At 42.1% G+C, this 21,663-nt stretch overlaps 1 protein-coding gene across 5 annotated transcripts in view; it reads left to right on the forward strand.

Annotated features, from left to right (window-relative positions):
• Nucleotides 1-1,996: 1,996 nt before the first annotated feature.
• actn1 (actinin, alpha 1) overlaps nucleotides 1,997-21,663 on the forward strand; it is a 69,234-nt gene continuing 49,567 nt past the window's right edge. For 2 of the 5 annotated variants that reach the window (XM_031309838.2, XM_031309842.2), the window contains exon 1: nucleotides 1,998-2,471. In XM_031309838.2, coding sequence (XP_031165698.1) covers nucleotides 2,364-2,471 — 108 coding nt within the window. In that variant the 5' untranslated portion in view covers nucleotides 1,998-2,363. Of the gene's footprint in view, nucleotides 2,472-21,663 lie in introns of all 5 variants that reach the window. The other 3 variants (XM_031309840.2, XM_031309841.2, XM_031309839.2) reach the window with 2 other exon arrangements.

Genomic DNA, 21,663 nt, shown 5'->3' on the forward strand with positions numbered 1-21,663 from the left:
GGAAGAGTGCTCCACTTTCTCTCTGACTGCCTGGGCTATCCCATGTCGGCATCTGCTCTGCTCTGCTCGTGTGTGTGTGTGTGTGTGTGTGTGTGTGTGTGTGTGTGTGTGTGTGTGTGTGTGTGTGTGTGACAGAGAGGGAGAGAGAAAAGGAAGAGAGTTGGTTTACCTTACAAGGCAGACAGACCTGGCCTTCCCTTCCCTTCCCATGTTTACAGGAGCCTCATTCTGACTCACCTTTCTTTTCTGAATGACTGGATTGCGCGCATGTGCAGTGAATATACAGTACAGCGTCTTAACACAGTATTTTACACAGGATGGAAGAGCTTAATAATAGCCTATAGAAAGGTGTTTGGTGTTTTAAGCCCCCAACGTCGTCTTCCAGGCAGCGCTTCCTGGAAGGCACTAGGATTAGGCAATGGTTAGGGTTAAGGTTAGGTGCCTTGAAGTCGATGGTCGCAGCACTGCCTTGAAGTCGACGTTAGGGGCTTAAAACACCATTGAGCCTATAGAAATGTGTGGGGTTGGAGAGTAAGTACATTTACTCAAGTAGCCTACTGTATTTAAGTAGCCTACACTTTTGAAGTACTTTACTAGAATATTTTCATTTTCTGCTACTTTATACTTCTACATTTGGCACAATGCATCATATTTGATGAGATAATCGTACAATCTTAATGTGCAGAGTTTATAACTACAGCTGTCAATCAAATGCTGTGGAGTAAAAAGTAGCCTATTCCCCTTGAAACATGGAAGTATTTTGAATATGTGCTGAAGTACTTGAGTTAGATACACTCTACAAGAAAAGTCCTGCATTCAAAATCTTCCATAAAAGTACAAAATATACTTAAAGTACTCATTAAGCAGAATGGCACATTTCAAAATCATAGTATATTATTGTATTATAATTATTGATGCATTATTATGTTCATCACTTAAATGGTCCTGCTGGTAAAGGTGGGCTTATTTGAATTCCTTTATATTGTGCTGGGTAGCTAAATCTAAGATAATATATCATCATTTATCAGTTGATTAATATTTTGTATTAATCTAAATCTGCAAAGCAGTAACTTGAGGGATAAAATATCAAGTACATGTAGTTGAGTAAAAAGTACAATATGTGGCTCAAAAATATGATGTATGAGTATCTCAGAATTGTACACATTAAAATTATACATTTCTTTTGCAGTGCGAGATTTTAAAATGCAATAAGTATAATCATGAAATGTACTTTTAACATTCATGTATGGATGCTTTTACTTAAATCAATAGTCTGACAGTGTACAAGTGTACTCAAGTAGCCTACTGCACTTGAGTTCTGAGTTACTTGTACTTTACTTGAGTACTTAATCTGTGTGTTACTTCACACTTGTAGCCTACAGTACATTTCAGGTGAAAAGATTGTACTTTTTTATTTGTTTTACAGCTGTTAGGCTACTTGTTACTTAACAGATAATCTAAATCTGCAGGGTGACCAGTAGGCCTCGGTATAGTTGTCAAATAAATCTAGTGAAGTAAAAAGTACTATATTTTCATCAAAAATGTAGTGGAGAAATAGACTATAAAATAGAATAAAATAAAATAAAATAGTACAGTGCTTGATTAAATGTAACCTACTTAGTTACATTGCACCAGTGGGTATTGCTAATTTGACCAAAGGATCTAACCAGCTTACGTCTTAAACCACTGCTTAAAAAAACCCACCCAATATTAACAAAACTGCCTCGTCAGCAATTGTTAAAAGATATTTGTTTGTGTTAGTTCTTGAAAAGTTAGATATTTAATGTCACCGCCTGAAGTAACGCGTTACAGTTACTTTATTCTCACTACAGTCTGAAGTATCCTCGCAGTCAAACTGTCAGATCAACCTATATGCAGTCAACCTTAGATAGCCTATAAAGCCACACTGACAGCCGAACCGGCCAATACGCTTCAAGGAGGCGGGTCGTGTGCGCCCCGAGGCGTCCAATCAGATCCCTCGGTCGGTTATCGATTCAATTTGTCTGAAGCAAAGTTTTTGCGTCTGTCGCTCCTCGCTGCTAGACCTGTCTTCCCGCGGAGAACTGCTGCTGGGCAACAAAACTAGAGCAGATAGAGAGAGAATAGAGGCAGAGTTGGAAGGTGAAAGAAAGCGAGAGAGAAAGAGACCGAGAGAGAGACAGAGAGAGAGAGAGAGAGAGAGAGAGAGGGAAGCCGGGGGTGGACCGTTAATTTCATCCACACACCGTCTTGAATGCGTGGCGGAGAGTAGACCAAGCAAGCTAATATACTGCTGTAAAACATCACCGCGCCGCGCCGAGGACCGGGGGACACCAGAGAAGCAGAGAGCGTCTAGGCTATATATATTACAGCTTCATACAGACATGCATAATATGGACGAGTATGATGGAGAAATTGACTATATGCACCAGGAAGATGACTGGGATCGGGATCTCCTCCTGGATCCTGCATGGGAGAAGCAGCAGAGAAAGGTGAGTGACTTCCTTCTACCTCCGGTGGAAAGGTGCGGAAGTGTATGTGGTTGTTGCTTGTGATGATAATAACTATAATAGCCTAATAATAAAGCTGGTTAATATTATTCTTATCACACATTAATTATATGGGGTTACTTTGACTGCAGCTCGAGCAGTTAGCCTAAACCGCAGCGACTGTCGGCAGCATCAAACACCGAGCGGCAGCTGTTTCGGCTACTTTAATTATCTGCCTCGTTATGGCTCTGGCTATCACCTGCGCGGCTACTTCATATCAGGAGGCTGACTATGCTCCAAAACTTTTCTCGCCTCCGCATCTCCCACACTCTAGCACATATCCTGTATAGCGTTATGAAATATCCTGCAGCAGGAGTAGGGAGTAGAAGAATAGGGGGGAGTGTAAAAAAAATAAAAAGAAATTGGGGGGGTTAGAAAAACGCTTAAAAACGGGACAGGACGCCCACCTTTCTAGCGCAACAGATGTCAGCCATGCGCTTGACTGCATATGGTGTGTGACTGGCCCCTCCTGTCATCTGGCTTATGATGCGACGTGGATTAGACCATGCTTAACAACCCCGGGGGGATGGAGTGTGTGTTTGGGTGTGGGAGGTCGGGGGCTATAAACCCATATGCACCTTAACTCATTTTTGCGTCTCTTTTATTTAGCTGGTTGGCTAATTTACGCGCGGATTCTGCATGCCACAGACTTCTCGGGGCAAATCAGTGTTGAATTTCTGTTTATGTAGGATTGTTGTTTGCTATATCCAAGCCACAGTCTGGAAGCTAGTTTATTCATCTTTACTTATCTCAATACATTAGGCTACTGCTTTACTTTTCCCCTCCGTGGCTGAATATGAGCTCCATAACCCGGCGCGCACACGGGCCATGTTTATAATAGAGGGCTGTAAGACATCCATATATTGTCTTTTTAACGAGCCCAAATCACCTACACGCGTCCAACAGCTGCTGCTCTTTTTGTCCAGACAGTATGAATGGCCTGTTTCGAGAAGGGGGGTGTTACTCTTTTTTCCTTGCTCCCCATACTCTTCCTCCGCTTTGAAAAACGGGGAGGAAAATCGCTGTGGAATCTGAGTAAGCGCTGCGGTTTGGGCTGGGCTTGCATGGGAGCAAGCGTGCCCAAAAATGGTAATAATCGGCCCCTCTCGCTGCCGGTGGAAAACTTTCCCCCTAGTTTCTTTCTTGCTCTGCAAGCTCTCAGCTTCTAGTTTCCTGGATTATGTCATCGGCAAGCTGCTACCGGTCGAAAGCCAATGAGAGGGGGGAAAAAAAAACAAGGAAAGGTATGCATGGCTGATGTCAGGTGTGGAGTGGATATTAGACAGGGCTGGACATCATCTCATGCTGCTACTTCTGTAGTGCCTTAAACGCATCATGCTATAAAGTTTACAGTTTACACATGCCTGAGGGAGGCAGTAACCCCTGACAGTTTGCTCACACATCCCTTCCAGCCTGGATCACAGGCTTCCATCCTGGTGAAATGCTTTCCTATGACGACCCGCATATTTCTGTGCCTGCATGACCCTCATTGATCTAATCATCCTGCAGAGAGCGAGGATGTTTTCTTCATCTGTTCATCTCCACAGAGAGCAGCAATAATAATGGTTATGTTGGGATCGGAGTAGACGAATACGATCACAGGCTGAGAGGGAAGACTGCAGACCCCTTGGCAGGCATGCACCTCTGTCCTCAGAGCCAGTGTATATATACACACACACACACACACACACCCCGTTCCCTCCAGGCTTCAGCAATCGGCTTTGCTGCTCATAGACAGATAAGCCTTTCACGTTTGCTGATTGTTTCCCATCAAGAAAACGGTTATTATCCTTATTATTATTATTATTATTATTATTATTATTATTATTGAGATGTTTAGTATTTAAATGAATCCACCAGCGTGTTGGAGGTGCTTCCTTAGCCTTCAAGATAGATGTTGGTTGGTTCAGTGTTGGAAACTTCACAGCTGTGCTTCTCTGTGTGTTGCTTTGCTTCTCTAAATCCTTAAGACCATTCATTTGTTTGTCGAGAAGTGACGGCAAACACGTACCACCAAAGTAATCTGGTTTGGATCGTAGACACAAAATAAACTGCCAAAGTAGAGTACTGCAGTCTGGTAAACTAGACTTAAACACTGAAAAAACACTTAAAAAGCAGATGAGAAGTATATATTGCGCGGTGAGGACTTTTTGTTTGGCTCCGTTTTGCAGTTCACTTTGACAGAGAGTGTTTCAAATATTTTGAGTCCGGTGCAAGTCTTAACCTGACCCCCAGGAATAAAGGCGCCGCTATCCTCTTATCTTGGAATCTTAATGTCTTTGCAGAGCCAGGTGTCTCGGGTACACTGAGCCAGATGTTAACTTTTAAAGCTGCAGCTCCCGCATATTTCCACTTGACGTGTGGGACTTTGCTTATGTATTTGTCTGCAAACAAACACGCGCACCTCACCTCTGTTTTTCAGTCTCTAGCCTTTTCTTTCTGTTTTTATAGCTGGAAGGTGGAGTTCAGGTGTTAACTGCTGAAGCTAATTTGTCCAGGTTTGTCCTTATAAGGAGATACGCTGCTGCAGTAGCTTCGATCCGGCCCTGCCTGGAAACCTCCCACCTCCCACTTCCCATCTCCCACACCCAGTGGTGGAATGTAACTAAGTACATTTAGTCAAGTACTGTACTTAAGTACACATTTGAGATACTTGTACTTTACTTGAGTCTTTTTTTGTCCATGCCACTTTTTTACATCACACATTTCAGAGAGAAATATTGTACTTTTTACTCCACTATTAATCTGACCGCTTTAGTTACTTTACAAAAGAGCTTTACACACAAAACACATGTAAAACATACTTTAAGTAAACTTTACTGATGATACTGAGATACTTTTACTTAAGTAACATCTTCAATGCAGGACTTTTACTTGTAACTGAGTATTTTTACAGTGTGGTATTAGTAACTTTTACTTAAGTACAGGATCTGAATACATCTTCCTCCACTGCCCACACCCCAACCTCTGTGTTCCCAGACACTCCCAACCCACGCCCACATTCCCCTGCTCAGACTGTACACGCCAGCTCACAGATAAGATCCACTCATTCCTGGTTAGTCTGACGACGATTTGTTCACTTTCGCCAAAAACACGTTAACGGTCTCACTTTGTGACTTTGAGGCTCAAATTGATCATTTCTTTTTTTTGTGGTCAATATTCTATTGGTATTTAGTACATCACATTATATTAGGTGAGGTTACAAGCTGATGGATCGCCAATAAAGTATATCCACTAATGTATATGCATTGATCAATATAAAAATAGCCATCAACTAAAAAAAAAAAACAAACGGGAAAAAAAACAAAACGAATAACAAAATGAATTTGACTGAAGAAAACAATAAAATAAAAATAATTTCGGCCTCTCCCTTCTCCCATCCTTCAAACCCCTCCCTTTGGATCCCCACCCTGGACCTGGGGAACATTCAAAGCAATTACATTAAGGATTTAATTGTAGTGATAGCGTGTTTCCAGTGTGATATGTTTGCTATTTCTATGAAGTGGAGAAGCCATCTTTGTATTTTGATCAGTTCTGACAGACATGGACCATACCTCTTCTCTGAGTCTTCCTCTGACACACTAAGTGACGAAACCAAGCTAAATTATGAAATAATAGATTAGTTTTCTTTTTGGAGACCAATCAAGGCCTGGGCGTTTTTAGGCTGACGAGCAGCAACAACAGTGTGTTGGTCAATACGTTTCTAGGAATCGTGATGCAAGACTCAATGAATCCTCCTTGCAGGCCAGAAAGGCTGTGCAGGAACTTGTCTTTTTGTGTGACAGACATGCATGTAGTTCCCACCAAGCGAATCAGTCATCGGTCTTGTCACCACTTTACACTTTGACTAATCAGCGCTCCCTTGGGCGGGGCTGTAGCTGGCAGCAAAGCGTCCAAACCGAGCATCCTGACCTACATCCACAGTGACTGACATTTCCCTGCTCCTGGAACAAAATAACACTTACTGCAACTGCATAAAGAAAGAGACCCTGCTTTTGTTTTTCAGTTGAATTACATTATCTGGCAAGTTTCAGGAAACTGACTCAACGCACATGACGCGCGCGTGACGTTACAGTATTATTAAAGAGACAGCGGCTGTTTGCTAAATTGCATAATAGGATGTGTAATGTCAGCTCTGGCCACCTCACAAAATGCTTCCTGTCATCAGATTCCACTGTTCCCATGATGCACCTTGCGCAGCCCTCTTAACAAAAGAAGAAGAGCGTCGCAGACTGGCGTTGACAAAGCAGGGAATGTGGAAAGAGTAAAGTGGGTGTGTGTGTGGGTGTGGGTGTGTGTCTATATTCGTGGGGTCCAAAAACCGGGAGTCCAGTATACTTGTGGGGTCCGGACAGCTTTGTGGGGCCAAAATGCTGGACCCCACAAGTTTAAAGGGCTGTTTGAGGGTTAAGACTTGGTTTTAGGATTAGGGTTAGAATTAGGTTATTGTTAGGGTGAGGGTAAGGGTTAAGGTTAGGCATTTAGTTGTGATGGTTAAGGTTAGGGTAAGGGGCTAGGGAATGCATTATGCCAATGATGGGTCCCCACAAAGATAGTGCCACGCTGTGTGTGTGTGTGTGTGTGTGTGTGTGTGTGTGTGTGTGTGTGGCAGGTGGCTCTGCTCCCTAGCATGATAAAGGCGTTATGTGCTGAAATGTTGCTTCTTTTCACTACATAAAACATGAGTGCGCCCCTCCCCCATATCCAATAAAGTGTTGCTGTGTCATGGGATGTTTTCCATCCTGCAGCCTGACTCCTTGGGTCCCTGATTAAACTCACATGCAGTCATTGCAGTCATCATGCAGGCACATGGTGCTTGCATGATATTTTCAGTCGGTGAATTCTTTTTTGCATGATTTTATGAAGTTGTGGCATCTGCACGTCATCAGTTCAGATCCCTTTTGGAAAGTTGAGGAAAAAGGTTTTAATGCTTTCTCTTCCCTCAAATAAACCCCCTGAAAAATATTTCTATTTAACAATAAATATTCTTTTTTTTATCATTCACATTTTTTTTTTTTATCATTCACATAACAATAAATATTCTTAACTAAATGTGCAACTGTGAAAGTTTCAGTTTGGAAAGACATCCTCAGTTATTGCTTTAACAGTCAGAAACTCTGAACTAACCCAAACAGGTTCTAGAAGAGTTAGTGTTGATGTACAGTAGGAGTCCGTCCCTCACAGTAAACAATGTGCACTGAGAAAGTAGCTTATCAGAGCCTTTTAAAGTGCCCTTGAGCAGCACAGTAAACCCCCACTTGCTCAGATAAAAGTGCTCTTTGGCCTACAAAAGACTATATATTTCACATCACTTCTTAAAAAGGACCCACCCCCTTTTTTTTGTAACTCTTCCATACATAAAATAGTTTGGAAAAATAAAGTCTTGTTCACTTTTTTTGCCAAGAGTAAGATGAGAAGATCAACACCACTCTCATGTCTGTGCACTAAATACCAAGCTACAGCCAGGAGATTAGGTTAGATGTCCTTACCTTAGGCAGAAACCGCTAGCCTGGTTCTGTCCTGTTTTTGTTTTTTCTTTCTGAATGTTATTCAAACAGTTATATTCATATTTGTTTCCGTATTTATCATTTGTTTATTGCATATCACTGTTTAATACGGTATGTTTATGTGTGCACCAACAACCCGAGGCAAATTCCCTGTATGTGTTACTTACTTGGCAATAAATCCCTTTACTGATTCTGTGTCCAGTCTTTATGCTAAGCTAAGCTAACCAGCTGCTGCCTGTAACCTTATAGTCAACGGAGGTTAAGTCTAACTCTCAAGCAAGCAAGAGAGTGGATAAGCATATTTCAAAGTAATTCCTTTAGAGAGGTGAGAACGAGAGGCAGTCTTGTGTCTCAGATGCGTCCTCCATCTGACTCAAAGATGCCTCAGGGAAATGAGCCACCTTCTGTGTGTTTCTCGCCAGGAGACGGCTCAGTGTTCATTTCTCAGGCACTCAGTCTTCCGTCAGGGCGGCTGCTGTCCTCTGTGAAAGAGTAAGAAGTAAGTAACATTGAACGATATCTTAATAGAAGTCTGGTGTGTACTCTCGGGTGCTGATACTCCTGCGTCCGCTCGCTGCCGTGGTTAACGCAGCCGGGCCATGAATCCCAACAGGAGCTCCCCGATGGCCCCGCCCCGGTCACGCTGTCAGGGCCCTGTCTCGTTGGTCCTGGTTGAACTGAGTTAAAGAGTGAGTCTGTTGTTAGCTCTGCCTACCCTCTCTGGCGGACCAACCACTGCTGGGTGATGGAAAACTAGCCCCAGACTCCCATTCGTAATAATGCAAATTTAAGGGCTTTCATCAGTGGGCCAATGGCTCAGTCACCAATGTGTTACCTCATTCTGCGATACAAAGTGACTTAGCCGAAATGTATTTAATTGAAAATCTTCAAGATTACTTTAAACTAATCAAATCTGATCATTTAAACAGGATTAATTAAGGATGAGCTTATCATCAAGACACTAATGTAATGGCTGCTGAAAACGGGGCCTTCTTTTTTTTTTCTAGCAGCCATTTGCAACAATCATTTTTTTACAGTGTTGAAATTAATGTAATTCCACCTTATAAAAAAAGAAGAAATACTTTTTCTGTCGAAAACATGAATATTTTTTGCTGACTCTCAACTTTTGACTGTTTTCCTTGCTCCAGTTGTCCCAGTTTGGACTCGAACCCGAGACGAGCTCACTTTTCTACCCACTTCTCTCCTCATCCTACCTCCCTTTTTCTTTTTCTCCGTCAGTAATTGGATCAGGGTTTGATCGAGCACGTTTCATAATTAACCAAAACATCTTATGTGCCGCTAATGAGAAGCTCTCAGTTGGGAGGAAACCATGTACTCTTTATAGCCTGAAGCCCCGGGCTTGATGTATGGAGTGTCAGACGATACTGACCTGTATCTATTGACTCTTGCATAACCCGACTCAACGTCCCCGGTGAGGTGTAGCGAGGCCCTTGTTGGAGAGCTGGTGGCAGTGTTTACTCTAGAGAAGTCAATGGGACAGCTCACGCAGATTGATCCTTTTAGAGAGTTGTTTTACTACAAGTGGCTCTAACGAGCAGCTTTTTTCACGAGTTTTAGCCTTGCTAGTGGTTTGGCTCTATGGATGGCGATGACGGTCGGTCGGTGGATTGTAATGAAATTTTGTACAGGCATTCATGGTCCTCAGAGGATGATTCCTCCTGACTTTGGCGATCCCCTGACCTTTCCTTCAGCGCCACAATGAGGTTCACTTTTGTGGTTTGAGTGAAATATCTCAACAACTATTGGATGCATTTCTATTAAATTTGGTACAGCCATTTATGTCACCCTCAGGATGAATTGTAATGAGTTAAACACAGATTTTTGTTTTAGAATGAATGACATTCCCAGCAGCCTCGGCTATACTTTTTAAGTGTTAATTAGCAAATATTAGAATGCTAAAACATTAAACAAAGATGTTAAATGGCGGAAAAAAGGGTCCGTGCACCGGGCGCATGGTTCTAAAGGGCTGTACTTAGTGTCTTCATTAATTCATAGGTGTGTTTTGGGCGTAACATGCAATAAACCAATCAGAGTGTCATCTCCCATTCCCTTTAAAAGCCAGGCGCGTTTGGACCTTGGCGCATTGCTATTATGATGGTGGATTTGCACTGTAATATTTTTATTTGTAATCTTTTGCATGTTTGTGTGCTGCTGCGCTTCCCTGTGTGGGTGTGAGTGTTTGTGTAACAAGCATAGTGTGCACGCGCTGTGCACGAGCCTAGGTGCATTTTACTAATTTGCTGTTAAAATAACAATGAAATGCTGCGCTATTGACTTTAGACCAGGTTTTTGTTGGTCAATGGCGCGATCACTTCCTGCTGCCTCAAGATAGCAATACGCCAAGAATGCACCTGAACACACCTCCCTGTAAGACCTGGGCGCAAAGATGGGCGCAGGTGCATTTGCTATTTAAATGTCGTGGGCGCTGGACGGGAAATTGACAACTGCGTCGGTCTGAAACTAGCAAAGACACTTGCGTCGGGCTTTGCGCTGCCCTGCGCCGGGTGCAAGATAGGGCCCTAAACCTGCTAAACATCAGCATGTTGGCATTGTTAGTATGGTGACGTTAGCATTTAGCTAAAACCACCACTGTGCCACTATGGCTGAAGGTTTTCAGTCTTGTAAAAAATAAAATAACCTTTTAAACAATCATGATGATGTAAAAGTAATCAGAAAGTAAAAAACTAACTAGCCTCATCCCAGACTTACCAACATTTATGGGATTGGTTGTTATCTTCCATCTGGAGAATTTCTTCCTTCCTAAAATGCCTACAGGTTGCTTTCCAGCATTAGATATTTAATAATCGAGTGCAACACATTTAAGATGCATGATGCATGATGAGATGCATTAAAAATACCTGTTTCAGTGCCAATGATTAAGAAAGCAGATCCCAGCTCAATATGTCTGAAGAAAGGAACTCATCCTTTCTCGGTCTGGAAATCATTTTCATGCTTAAGTTGCAGTTGTTGTGCCTGAACAGTTTCCCCTTGTATTTGTTTCAGGAAGGTGAACATTAATTCTTCCTCATCAAGCCTGTACAAAGCATCTTGTTTTTTTATTTTTTTATTCACTGTTTGAAAAGTCAAATGTGAGCAATTACCAGGCCCTTATCTGAACTGCCAGGGCCCTGATGCAAATTCTTGCATAGCTTATTTTCTCATGCCCATGCTCCAAATTTAGAAACGTATAGAGAAATCCGCTCCAAGTTCTCGGCTCTAGGTCATTAAACAGTTCCAAGACCAATTGTGCAATGAATTTTAACAACTCTTGCAGGGGTTTGGATACGTTTGACTGCTTTGCATCGTAGTTTCATAATGGACAATTCATCCTGCACAGACTGGAGTGTTCTTATTTGCAGCTCGGTGGCAGATTTGAGACCCCAGACGGGGAGTTTTTTTTTTTTTTTTGGATTCCACATCCACCATGGGATTTGGGGTCAAGGTGCATTTCCTGTGGAGCAAAGAGTGCAGAGCAAAAAAAAAAAAAAAACTGCCCAATGCTCGAACACGTCTGGAACCACTACACACTTATGGTCACATGTGTTCAATAGCATTAAGACCCAGGGGGGGTTTATAGGCGATCGGTCCGCATGTTTCCAAGGAATTTTCCTGTACCACATGGTATGTAGCCGGGTCTTTTCCCTCCGCTAATGCTATTAATCAAACTGCACGCATTCTCAAGTGCATGTGCTCCCTTTGAAGCCGAGGGGGGGGCTTGTACTGTGCTCGGAGAGTCCATGAACATGTGAGTGTATTAGCCACAAGCCTCCTCACAGGAGCAGCTGCGCTGCGTCTCATGGAAGAGTGAAAGCAGCTTTAAGTAAATAGATACTGTGGTAAAAGCAGGCAGCAGATACACCTTTCCATTCAGTAGCTGTATAGGTGGAGCACCGGGGATGGGGGGGGGGGGATGTAGGGAGGAAGGAAGGAGAGAGAGTGGAAGAAGAGGTTCAGACAGAGGAGCTTTCAGGTCTCTGCACAAAGAGAGCATGTTCAGGAGGCCATTCTTTGTCACATTGTCAACCTGGAGTCAATAATTTATCATCACTCAGCTATCCAATGACTCTACTGCTTCAGGGTGTTTCCCTCCTGCAACATATACTTGCTCGGCCATTAACAGCGTTTGGCAAGTTACTTTAAAAAATGTTTTCAATTACTCTCACATATTGGAAGTAACTGCATCACTTTACTAATTACCCAACAGACGAGTAAGGTGTCCACACATTACATCTGTATTTCAAGTGAAAGTTGAGCATTTTTGGTAAATTTGCTTTTGCATTTTCAATGTTCGATATAAGGCCAGAGCCAGCAGCTGCTTAGCTTAGCATAGCTTAGGATAAAGACTTTCCTTTTAACACATGAGGAAATAGAAAACAAGATATTACGTTTTAACAAGCACTCAGCGTATTCTAGCAAACAATCCACATTGTCCAAGTAATGGAGCATTACTTGGATTAGGAAATGTAAAAATAACCACTGAATTTCAAATTGTCATCTCTTAGACTACTTGTTACTGAATTCATATTCACATGACTGTAAGGTGTTACTTTGTAAAGAGTTATTGCCCAAAACTGGTCATTAACCATAATGTCGAGAGGAGGGAAGGCTTTTAAATGAAAGTGGTAACCTGTAAGATCAAAGTTACAAAGTGATCTTAAAGGTCATTTTACTGTCAAGCGTGTGTTCTTGATGAAGTTTGACTTTTTTCGTGGTGACTCCCCAGCTCTTCTCCTGCTGTTTATCCAAAATCCACCGCTCCTTCTTCTGCTGGAAACTTATCAACGCATCACTTCCCATACGACACAGGATTCTTTCCCCCAGATAAGCTGACTCTGGGAGTGCAGAACTGCGAGAGATTTAATGACACAAAAAAATTAAGATCTGTAAAAACAAAAGTGTTCCTTATGCCAGTTATGGTTCCTCTCTCATTAGTTTGTCTCACCTTTGCTTCCCTCTTTCTTTTTGCTCTCTCTCTCTCCACCATCTCCGTATCCCCCCCCCCCATCTGCCCAATGTGACTGAGTGGGTGGTGATGCATGTAAGGAAAAAGTTAGTTGAAATCTTCCCCCAGCCTTATGAGGAAGCCGGTCTTCCACTGCGCACAGCGTGGTGCCTCACTATTATTTGCTCTTTGTATAATAAATAGACAATTGCAGCATTTGAACAATGTAGACAGGATGTTTCTTAGGGTTTTATTTACACTGCAGGCAATTAAGTCTAATTCAGAGGGAGTTAAATTCAATGCGGTGAATCAGCCTTCCTAGGTGGTCAACGTTACAGGCAAGGATTGAGTAATACGGGCAACGATTAAAAGCCACAGTGCAAAGCAAAGAAAGAAAGGAGATAAAGCCAAATGTTGTGGAGAACGGTGATAAGTTTGGAATTAAATCAATCCATCAATCTGTGTTAGAGAGTCCTTGGGAAGAGAGTGTTCTGATGGAGGCCAGAGGCTATTTGTTCTGCGCTCTTCCACTTTTTCTAAAGTGGGACAAGTATTGAACGTCTGACTTTCAATCAGTGGCTGCTATTGATCGTCTGCTCCACCGGCGCTCACGATCAGTTGGAGTTTGACTCACTGCAGGCATGTTGCATTACGCGCCGATGACTCTGTGCTCTTTGTGGTACAGTCTGCACAATGCAATCCTGCAGCAGCAACAAGAACTGACCTGTCCCCGCTGCAGGATTAGTCCACACGCTCCGGACGTCCCTTGATTTGCGACAGTAAACAACAGCGGCTGCTCTGAAGTGCCCACGACACGGCAGATCTCATTACAAGTTGTAACAGACACCCCCTCTGGTCTGGGACAGCCCCACCCCTGGTAACCCATTACACGGGGAGAGGCGGCCTGCAGCTTGCCGGTGTGTAGTGGAGAGCGAGCCGAGGGCAGCCGAGTGGTTTGAGCTGTGTGAAATGCTGGCAGCTGCTGGAGCTGGACTCTAAATGGACACAGACAGGGAGGGGGAAAACAACAGCAGCAGCAGCAGTCACAGCCGCTCATTTGGAGCTGCGGCTCACTTAAAAAGGCTGAGATGAGCTCTACAGAGAACACACGTGTGTGTACATGTCCTCTTCAACTGACCTCAAGTCTGGGTTTTCTTTACTATTACAAGGCACAGCACCCAAGCCGTTTTTGGCCACCAGCTAAGCCGAATAAATGATACTAAATGACTTTTCTCAGATCTAATGGTTGTAGTTGGTCCCCAGTGGACTTCTTTAGCAAGTTTTGTCTTTGTCTCTAGCTTTTTCAAGGTTTTAAACACAGATATGGTAAAAATAATGGTCCAAAATGATGGATATTTTATTGTAAATTGAACATTTTCTTAAGGGATGGCCCCTAAACCCCCACCAAGTACGTCCTCCTAAGTCGTCCACAAACCTAGAGAAAACACTTCTTCTTCTTCGTTTCACTCTGACTTTGCCGTGAACCATTTCTTCCTTTTCTCGCCAATTTTCTTGCAATTCCAACCTCTGTGACCTTCCGCTGATCCAGCCCAGAAAAGCCAGAGAAGAAACGTTCTTTCCCTTTCAAAACCTAATGTTATGCTAATGCTGTCGGTCATATTCTCAGGTCGAATTTGGGTGAAGCTGTTACTGTGCACCTTGGATACCCTGCAACATATTCTATATCGTCTGTCCTCCAGAACAGTCCCAGCACATGATTTCCCCCAGGAAAGTGTCCGTTTCAGAAGGTTTGCAACGTGCTTCATCACGAGCGTAAGATGTGATCGATCAATCAATCACCTGCCGAGCTGAATCAGACAGATCCTCCAGCATCTCATCTCAATATGAATGCAAATGGCGGTTTCATTAAATGGCCTTTGCTCTGTCAAGTAGTACCACTGTTTGCTTTCCCTGAAGCTGAATAAGCCTGATATTTCATAAAAATGTTTCTTAATTTGCTCTGCCGTTGGTGGAGGCGATCTTATTTCTGGAAACACTGCAGCACTATCCCTAGAAATAAATAAATAAATAAATAAATGATCATCCTGAATGTACAATAATGGCACCTTTTAAAATGTATAAAGATTCTGCATGAATCAGTTTGCACAACAAGTAACAAAAGAGCATTTCTTTGTCATAGATTGATCTATGCATCTTGTCCAGTTAATTGGGGGAGAAGCTGAACAGATTTTTTTGTGGTGCTCTACCCTAACCAATCAGCACAGTGACGTATTTTGACCAAAGAAATGCTGTGTCAGGAGTTATTTCTGTACTTTAACTCGACTACGACAACCAGTACAGCTGTGGTGATCTGATCAATCTCATGATCATCCACGCTTTTTATTTTTGTCGCCACTTTTGTGGCCATTAGTCACTACTTTTCATGGATGTAGCTAGGTTGATAGGAGATATCATGGTGCTTATCTCTCCTGAAACCAGCTTTTAGGTTGCTGTGTTTTTTTTTTGTTGCTGAACTGAAAATGTTACCGCTTCTCTCTTTTACTCGCATGTGGAACTGATGGTCAGGAAGCTTCATTTTTGTGTGTTTGGATCTCACGCATTAACAACTCTGAGGCCAAAGCAAGCCCTACACACACACACACACACACACACACACACACACACACACACACACACACACACACACACACACACTCACACACACACACACACACAATATCTTGCACACAATACATGTTCAAGCAAAGAAGTTCAGGTAAAGCGTGGAATAATGTAGCATTTTTATAACATACAAACTATTTGAGAAATGGAATGTGAAACATTAGGAAGAAATAAGAAAACTTTCAGATACGAGATGGTATCATTCATTTTGAACAGTGGTGCAATGTTTGAAGTACATTTAGTCAAGTACCCTACTTCAGTACAATTTTGAGGAACTTTGAGGTACTTTACTTGAGTATTTCCATTTTATGCTTGATACTTTTACTCAACATTTCGGAAGCCAATATTGAGTGTTTCACTCCACTACATTTATTTGACAGCATGCGTTACTAGTTATTTTGCATTTTGATGATGAAATTATTATTTTGGATTAATTTACTGGGCAGTATATGAAGAATATGAAAATTAACCCCAGCTCTACCAGCTGCAACATTCAAGTGATGAACACATTATTGCATCATTAAATATAATCCAGACATATATTATACATTATTCTGATATGTTAATAATTATGTACTTTTACTTAAAGAGATATTTTACTGTCACACTGCCCACACAAAAATGACACAGAGCTGGAAAGTAACCCTTTAAGTAAGATTGGAATGCAGGATTTTTACATGTAACACTAGTATTGCTACTTTTACTTAAGTAAAAGATCTGAGTACTTCTACCACCACTGATTTTGGATATGTTAAGTAAGGGATAATCACCTCAAGGCAGGGCAATAAACAGTTTGATATGCCCGGCTTGTGGACGGCTTACTGTAACCTTCCACAAGCCGGGCATATCAAACTGTTTATTGCCCTGCCTTGAGGTGATTATCCCGTTTATTCTACTTCTTGCTTGCCAACATAATAAAACAATTCAAATACTTTAATAATTATGCTTTTTCTTATTCGTATTACATGCTTATTAAATGTATACTCTGTTTGAGTTCATCTCCCTCAAAAAGTAGTCCCCTTTAGAACTACGGTGAATAATGTTAGCTCAGCTGTAGCTAATTAGTTTCTATAGCAACCACACAAGGTTCTTCGGCGCTGCAGGTGTCCGGGTCAGTTGTCACTGTCAGTCTATCCTTCTGGTGGCTCTTCCACTCGGTGAAAACCTTGATAGCAAAGGCAGTTGCCTTTTTCGTGTTTGATTCAAGGGCCTCGTCTTCAGTTGTACGCAGCTCCTCATCTGTCAGATCTCGGAAACGGGTACCCTGGGCCTTGTCTTTTTCTTTTGTCGTTCCGTCGTCCTCGTCACTCTTTAACCAGTCCTCAAATGTCTTCCCTACTCCAAATATATTAAAATTGACAATGAATTCGTCCATTTTTAAATCACTGTAATGTTTAGAACTACGGCGAATAACATTAGCTCAACTGTAGCTTAATTAATTAGTTAATTAGTTAATTAGTTTCTATAGCAACCACACAAGGCTGCATCTGATCACTAACGTTAGTTTAATAACGTAGTTGCTACATTGTATCTCGCTTGCGAAACTATTTATCGACTAACCCTCTGATAGATTTCCGACACATTTTAGAAACTTTTTTAAATAAGGTTTATTTTTTACAATGGACCTCATGTTTGAAATTTCTGTGATAGAAAACAAATACAAGCGGCATATTGATCTACTATTTGATGACGCTGTGCTCAGTCAGTGGGCAACCTGCCGGGTTAATGCCCTCCTCCCAGCCAGTCAGAATCAAGCATTCTTAAACGAAGTAGAATAAAGACACTATAATGCACTCTGAAGTGTTCTGGTGTAAGAACATGTTGAACAATGTATAGGTTTTGTTGTTTTAGCTTTCTGCAGCCTGAAAATATCTTGTGTGCAGGTAAAGTAGGGCTGCCCAATTATGAAAAAAATCTGTTATTTTGGTCAGTATTGACATCACGATTATTAACACGATTACTCATTGACTTTTGGAAAGATGTTGCATTTATTGAACTTAAAAAAAACAATTAAATCAACAGTGAAAACACCTTGAACTGTGAAATTTCCCTTAATACTTTTCCTGTTGAACTTTTTGAATTCCCATTAAAATAAATAATATAAAAAAATATTCAAATGTTTAAATAGTATTAGATAATAAACACAAAATAAGAGCAAATGTTTTAAACAAGTGATAGATAAAATACGAAATAAAAAAGCTAAATCATTGTTTTTCTAGATTACATTATTTTTGTGATCGAAATCGCGCTTAAAATTTGATTATTGCACAGCCATAGTGGTGTCCTTACTTACAATGTTAATGAACACCTGTAGCCAGTCAGAAGGTATTTTCTTTTTCCATGATAGAGAAAGTGTATTTGTTTTTTAACACAAAGTGTTGCGTCTGTGCTCCTGATACCATCGAGCTTGGTGGATAGAAATGCATCACACGCGTACAATGGCGTTACTAGAACACATGCAGTACAGTCGAGGATGTGCTGAAAGTGTTCTTTGTTAGAGTGCAGCGTAGCTCCGCCCAGCTCAGCATTTCTCTGAGTCAGGTGACGGTCAGCAGTGAAAAAGCGCTGCTCCGGCACAAAGCAGCAGCACGGCTGGGCCGCACGCTTCCCAACACACGGCCGCTGCGGGCAAATGGAGCTGCAGCTGACTCACGGCTACTGTGTTATGACTCGGGTGAATAGGCCACTGTACTTCCCATCACCCTGTTTAGATTGGCATCTGACTGTTGTGAGAGAGCACGGCAAGCTCAAACATGACTCAGGAATTATGGTGTGCTGAGTCGATGTGATAACAACTTTTATTCCTGTTCAGCGGAAAATAAATTCCTTGTCTCTTTTTTTCTGTTCTATTTTTAAATAAAGTTCTATTGAAATTCATTGATACTTTGACTTTACAGTCATCTAATGATGATGATGTTTGGTAGGTGTTATATAATGTATATTTGTTATTTTGCTATGAATATATAATGATACGTACATGTACAAAATGTATAATGTATACAGGAACTATTTAGAGTTGAATGAGGGGTGGGAAAAATGACAAGCTTCGGCTTTGTCCCGCTCCTTTTCGGACATATTGAACATATTGTTGGTAACGCTGACTTTATAGCTATTGTTTTTTCTTTTGGTGTGTTGCTATACACTTATTGTGCTTTATTTTATTTTATTGTTTTTTGTTCGAAATAAAAATAAAGAGATAAAGAAATAATAAGCTTTCTAATCAACATGCTCTCTTTAGAAGAAAAATCTACACTGGGCTGATAATGTTAATTAAAACTTTAAGTGTATGTCATTTTTTACCCTGCAGCTGTATAACTGTACGTGTAGGCACACAGTCCTCCATGTTTGTTTAAGTACCATAAAGCCGAGCTGCGGCTTCAGTTTGGACTCCTAGAGTCCAGAGAACAGGCTTCTCTACAGACTGGCCTTTGTGATGTGGGACACTCCTGCTTTGAGCCGGAGAAGCGGGGAGATACAAGCTCATACTGGGCTTTGAAATGACTTGTTGCTCAGCATGGCCTCTTTGATGCCTGGGCTCTATTTGAATAGCATCGGCACATGGATTTGCATCCAATTTGTGTTTCTGTGAGATCAGCACAAGTGCCTCATCTTCTTATCAACTTGCGTCCTGCTCATGTTTAGACATTTGTCAGAACATATTTGTTTTTGTTTTTCTCACCAAATATGGAAGAGCTATAACCACTGAAGTGTTTCTTGTGTGGGTAGAAGGCCCTTGACAGTTTATAGATGTGAGAAAAATAAAATAAGGCTATAGATGGGTGGGCGGCCTACTTTGTTTTCAGCTGTGGAAGAAATACTCTAATTGTTGAAGTGAAGTATCAATACCACGATGTAAAAAGCCTTGAATAAGGAAGTATCATTATTAAAATGTACTTTAAAGGCAGGGTTGGTAACTATTTTCAATAGACACTTTTTTATATATTGTTTTGAAATGGTCTTTACACCCCGACAGCAATAAATAACTTATGGGTTCTGAAAAAGGAGCGAAAAAGATCCGTCATCTGCTGTAATCCTGTGCAAACATCCACCAATCACTGCCTCGCGGTCCACTTGGAGAGAACCAATGAAATGCCTCCTTGGTCCGCTGCGCGTACTACCCCTCCCGTTTACGAGCCAGAGCTTGATGTGCGTTGTCGCCTCATTGCTAACAGTAGTCGTGTTTGTTTTGAACATACGGTGTGATAATATTAGGGGTCCTTCCTCCGCTCTGCGGCAAACGGCGACGCAGCGGTACTGTGTGTGGGTCGGAGCCCCGATTTTTGCCTCTAAAATATAGTGAAGCAAAAGTCAAAGGTGGTATGAAATGGAAATGCTGTTTGTGAAGTACTTAAATGTATTTAGTTACATCCACGACTGAATATACCACCCTCACGTCCTTTGGAATCTCCAAACAGGATGGATATTTGATCCAGCAGCAGTTTGAGAATGATTGAGGCAGGATTACTTGAACTAGAAATCCTTGAGTTCCACCAAAACATCCCTTGAAAGTCATTGAAATTAGGGTCCAGTCAACTCTCACCATCAGACCTTTTTGTGGTTGTAAACTTCGAGCGCCGTGGATGTGGTTTTAAAGAGCCTCGGCGCAGCCAAGCTGTTTGTTTGTGGGTCTCCAGGCTTTTGTGGTTGTCATAGCAACTGCTCAGTGTTAGGTGCTCTGCGGCATTTTCACAGACGAGCCACTCTTTGTTAAATGAACTCGGCAGAGGAAAGAGCTACTACCACTCTTTGACTTCTCATCCACACACACACACACACACACACACACACACACACACACACACACACACACACACACACACGAATTTGCATCAAGACCACAACAGAATAATTATCAGTGGACTGGTCACAATAGCTGCTATTCTTTGTCAGTCTGCACTTTTTTGACCGGCTCACTGCTCTGTCATCACGCGATCCAACTGTGGAGAGTGTGTGTGTGTGTGTGTGTCTGCATGCACTTGTGCAGGTGCACGTGTTGAAGTGCATTTGCTTGTATGCGTCTGGATGCATGCATTTGTGCACAAACTGTATGCAGACAGACTCTACGTGTGTCTCTGTGTTAGCATGTTTTTTTCTTTGTACTTGCGTTCACGCTCCACAGTGCATTTGCTTCCACGCACTCCCCGTCGTGCACGCGTGTGCGCTAAAGCAGCAGCCAAGGCGATAGATAAGTGTAATGGGATGACTGTGCTGAGTCGGCAGTTTGCAGTAACAGCCTGTTTGAGTGCCTGGCTGGGTGGATGCTGCACCTGAGAGACTGTCGCACTCCATCATGACTGCAGGCTGGAGGAAACAACACTTCCTCTTCTCTGATGGGCCGGGAGAGACAATTTTATGACAATCGACTGTGAAAATAATTGTTAGTTGCAGCCCTAGTCTGAACTGAGACGAGGGAAACAAAAAATGCAAAATGGAAAGGAAACAAAAGCAATGTCAACAGCTTCATCAAGACAATCATCCGGCCAAGGCCGGAGCGAGGCATTATGGGTTTCTCAGGACTCTTCACATTAGGCCCAAACGTCTACTTGGACTCAAGGATGAACTGATGATTGTGGAGGTGCGTGTCCTCACGTCTGTCCCATTCTCATGAGGGTTTGTCTCTGGACAGACATCGATGCAAACTGCAACTTGTCTGGTTGGCAGAGGCATACAACCGCAAGGGCGGTGATTCTAGTTTTTTTTTTTTTTTTTTTTTTTTATTGCTGCGGCATTATTGGGAATCAAATGCATGAAGTCTCTAATTGTATGCACATTTAATTCTAAATCAGGGTGACATATTTGGCATCATTGGAAACCTTCGGATCTTGACTAGAATTTCAGTTAAAGTCCTGTGGGTTTGAAAGGTCTCACACACACACACACACACACACACACACACACACACACACACACACACACTGTTGTGTTATTGTGTGGGTGGGTGGGTAGTCAGGCTGTACTCTCCTGTGAGCTTTAAAGGAAGGAGACAGAGTGGGATGAACGATGACCTTTGACCCTTTCAGTGCACTCCCCCTGCTATTTGGCA

Source organism: Sander lucioperca, chromosome 18 (genome assembly GCF_008315115.2).
Source record: "Sander lucioperca isolate FBNREF2018 chromosome 18, SLUC_FBN_1.2, whole genome shotgun sequence".
Classification (NCBI taxonomy): Eukaryota; Metazoa; Chordata; class Actinopteri; order Perciformes; family Percidae; genus Sander; species Sander lucioperca.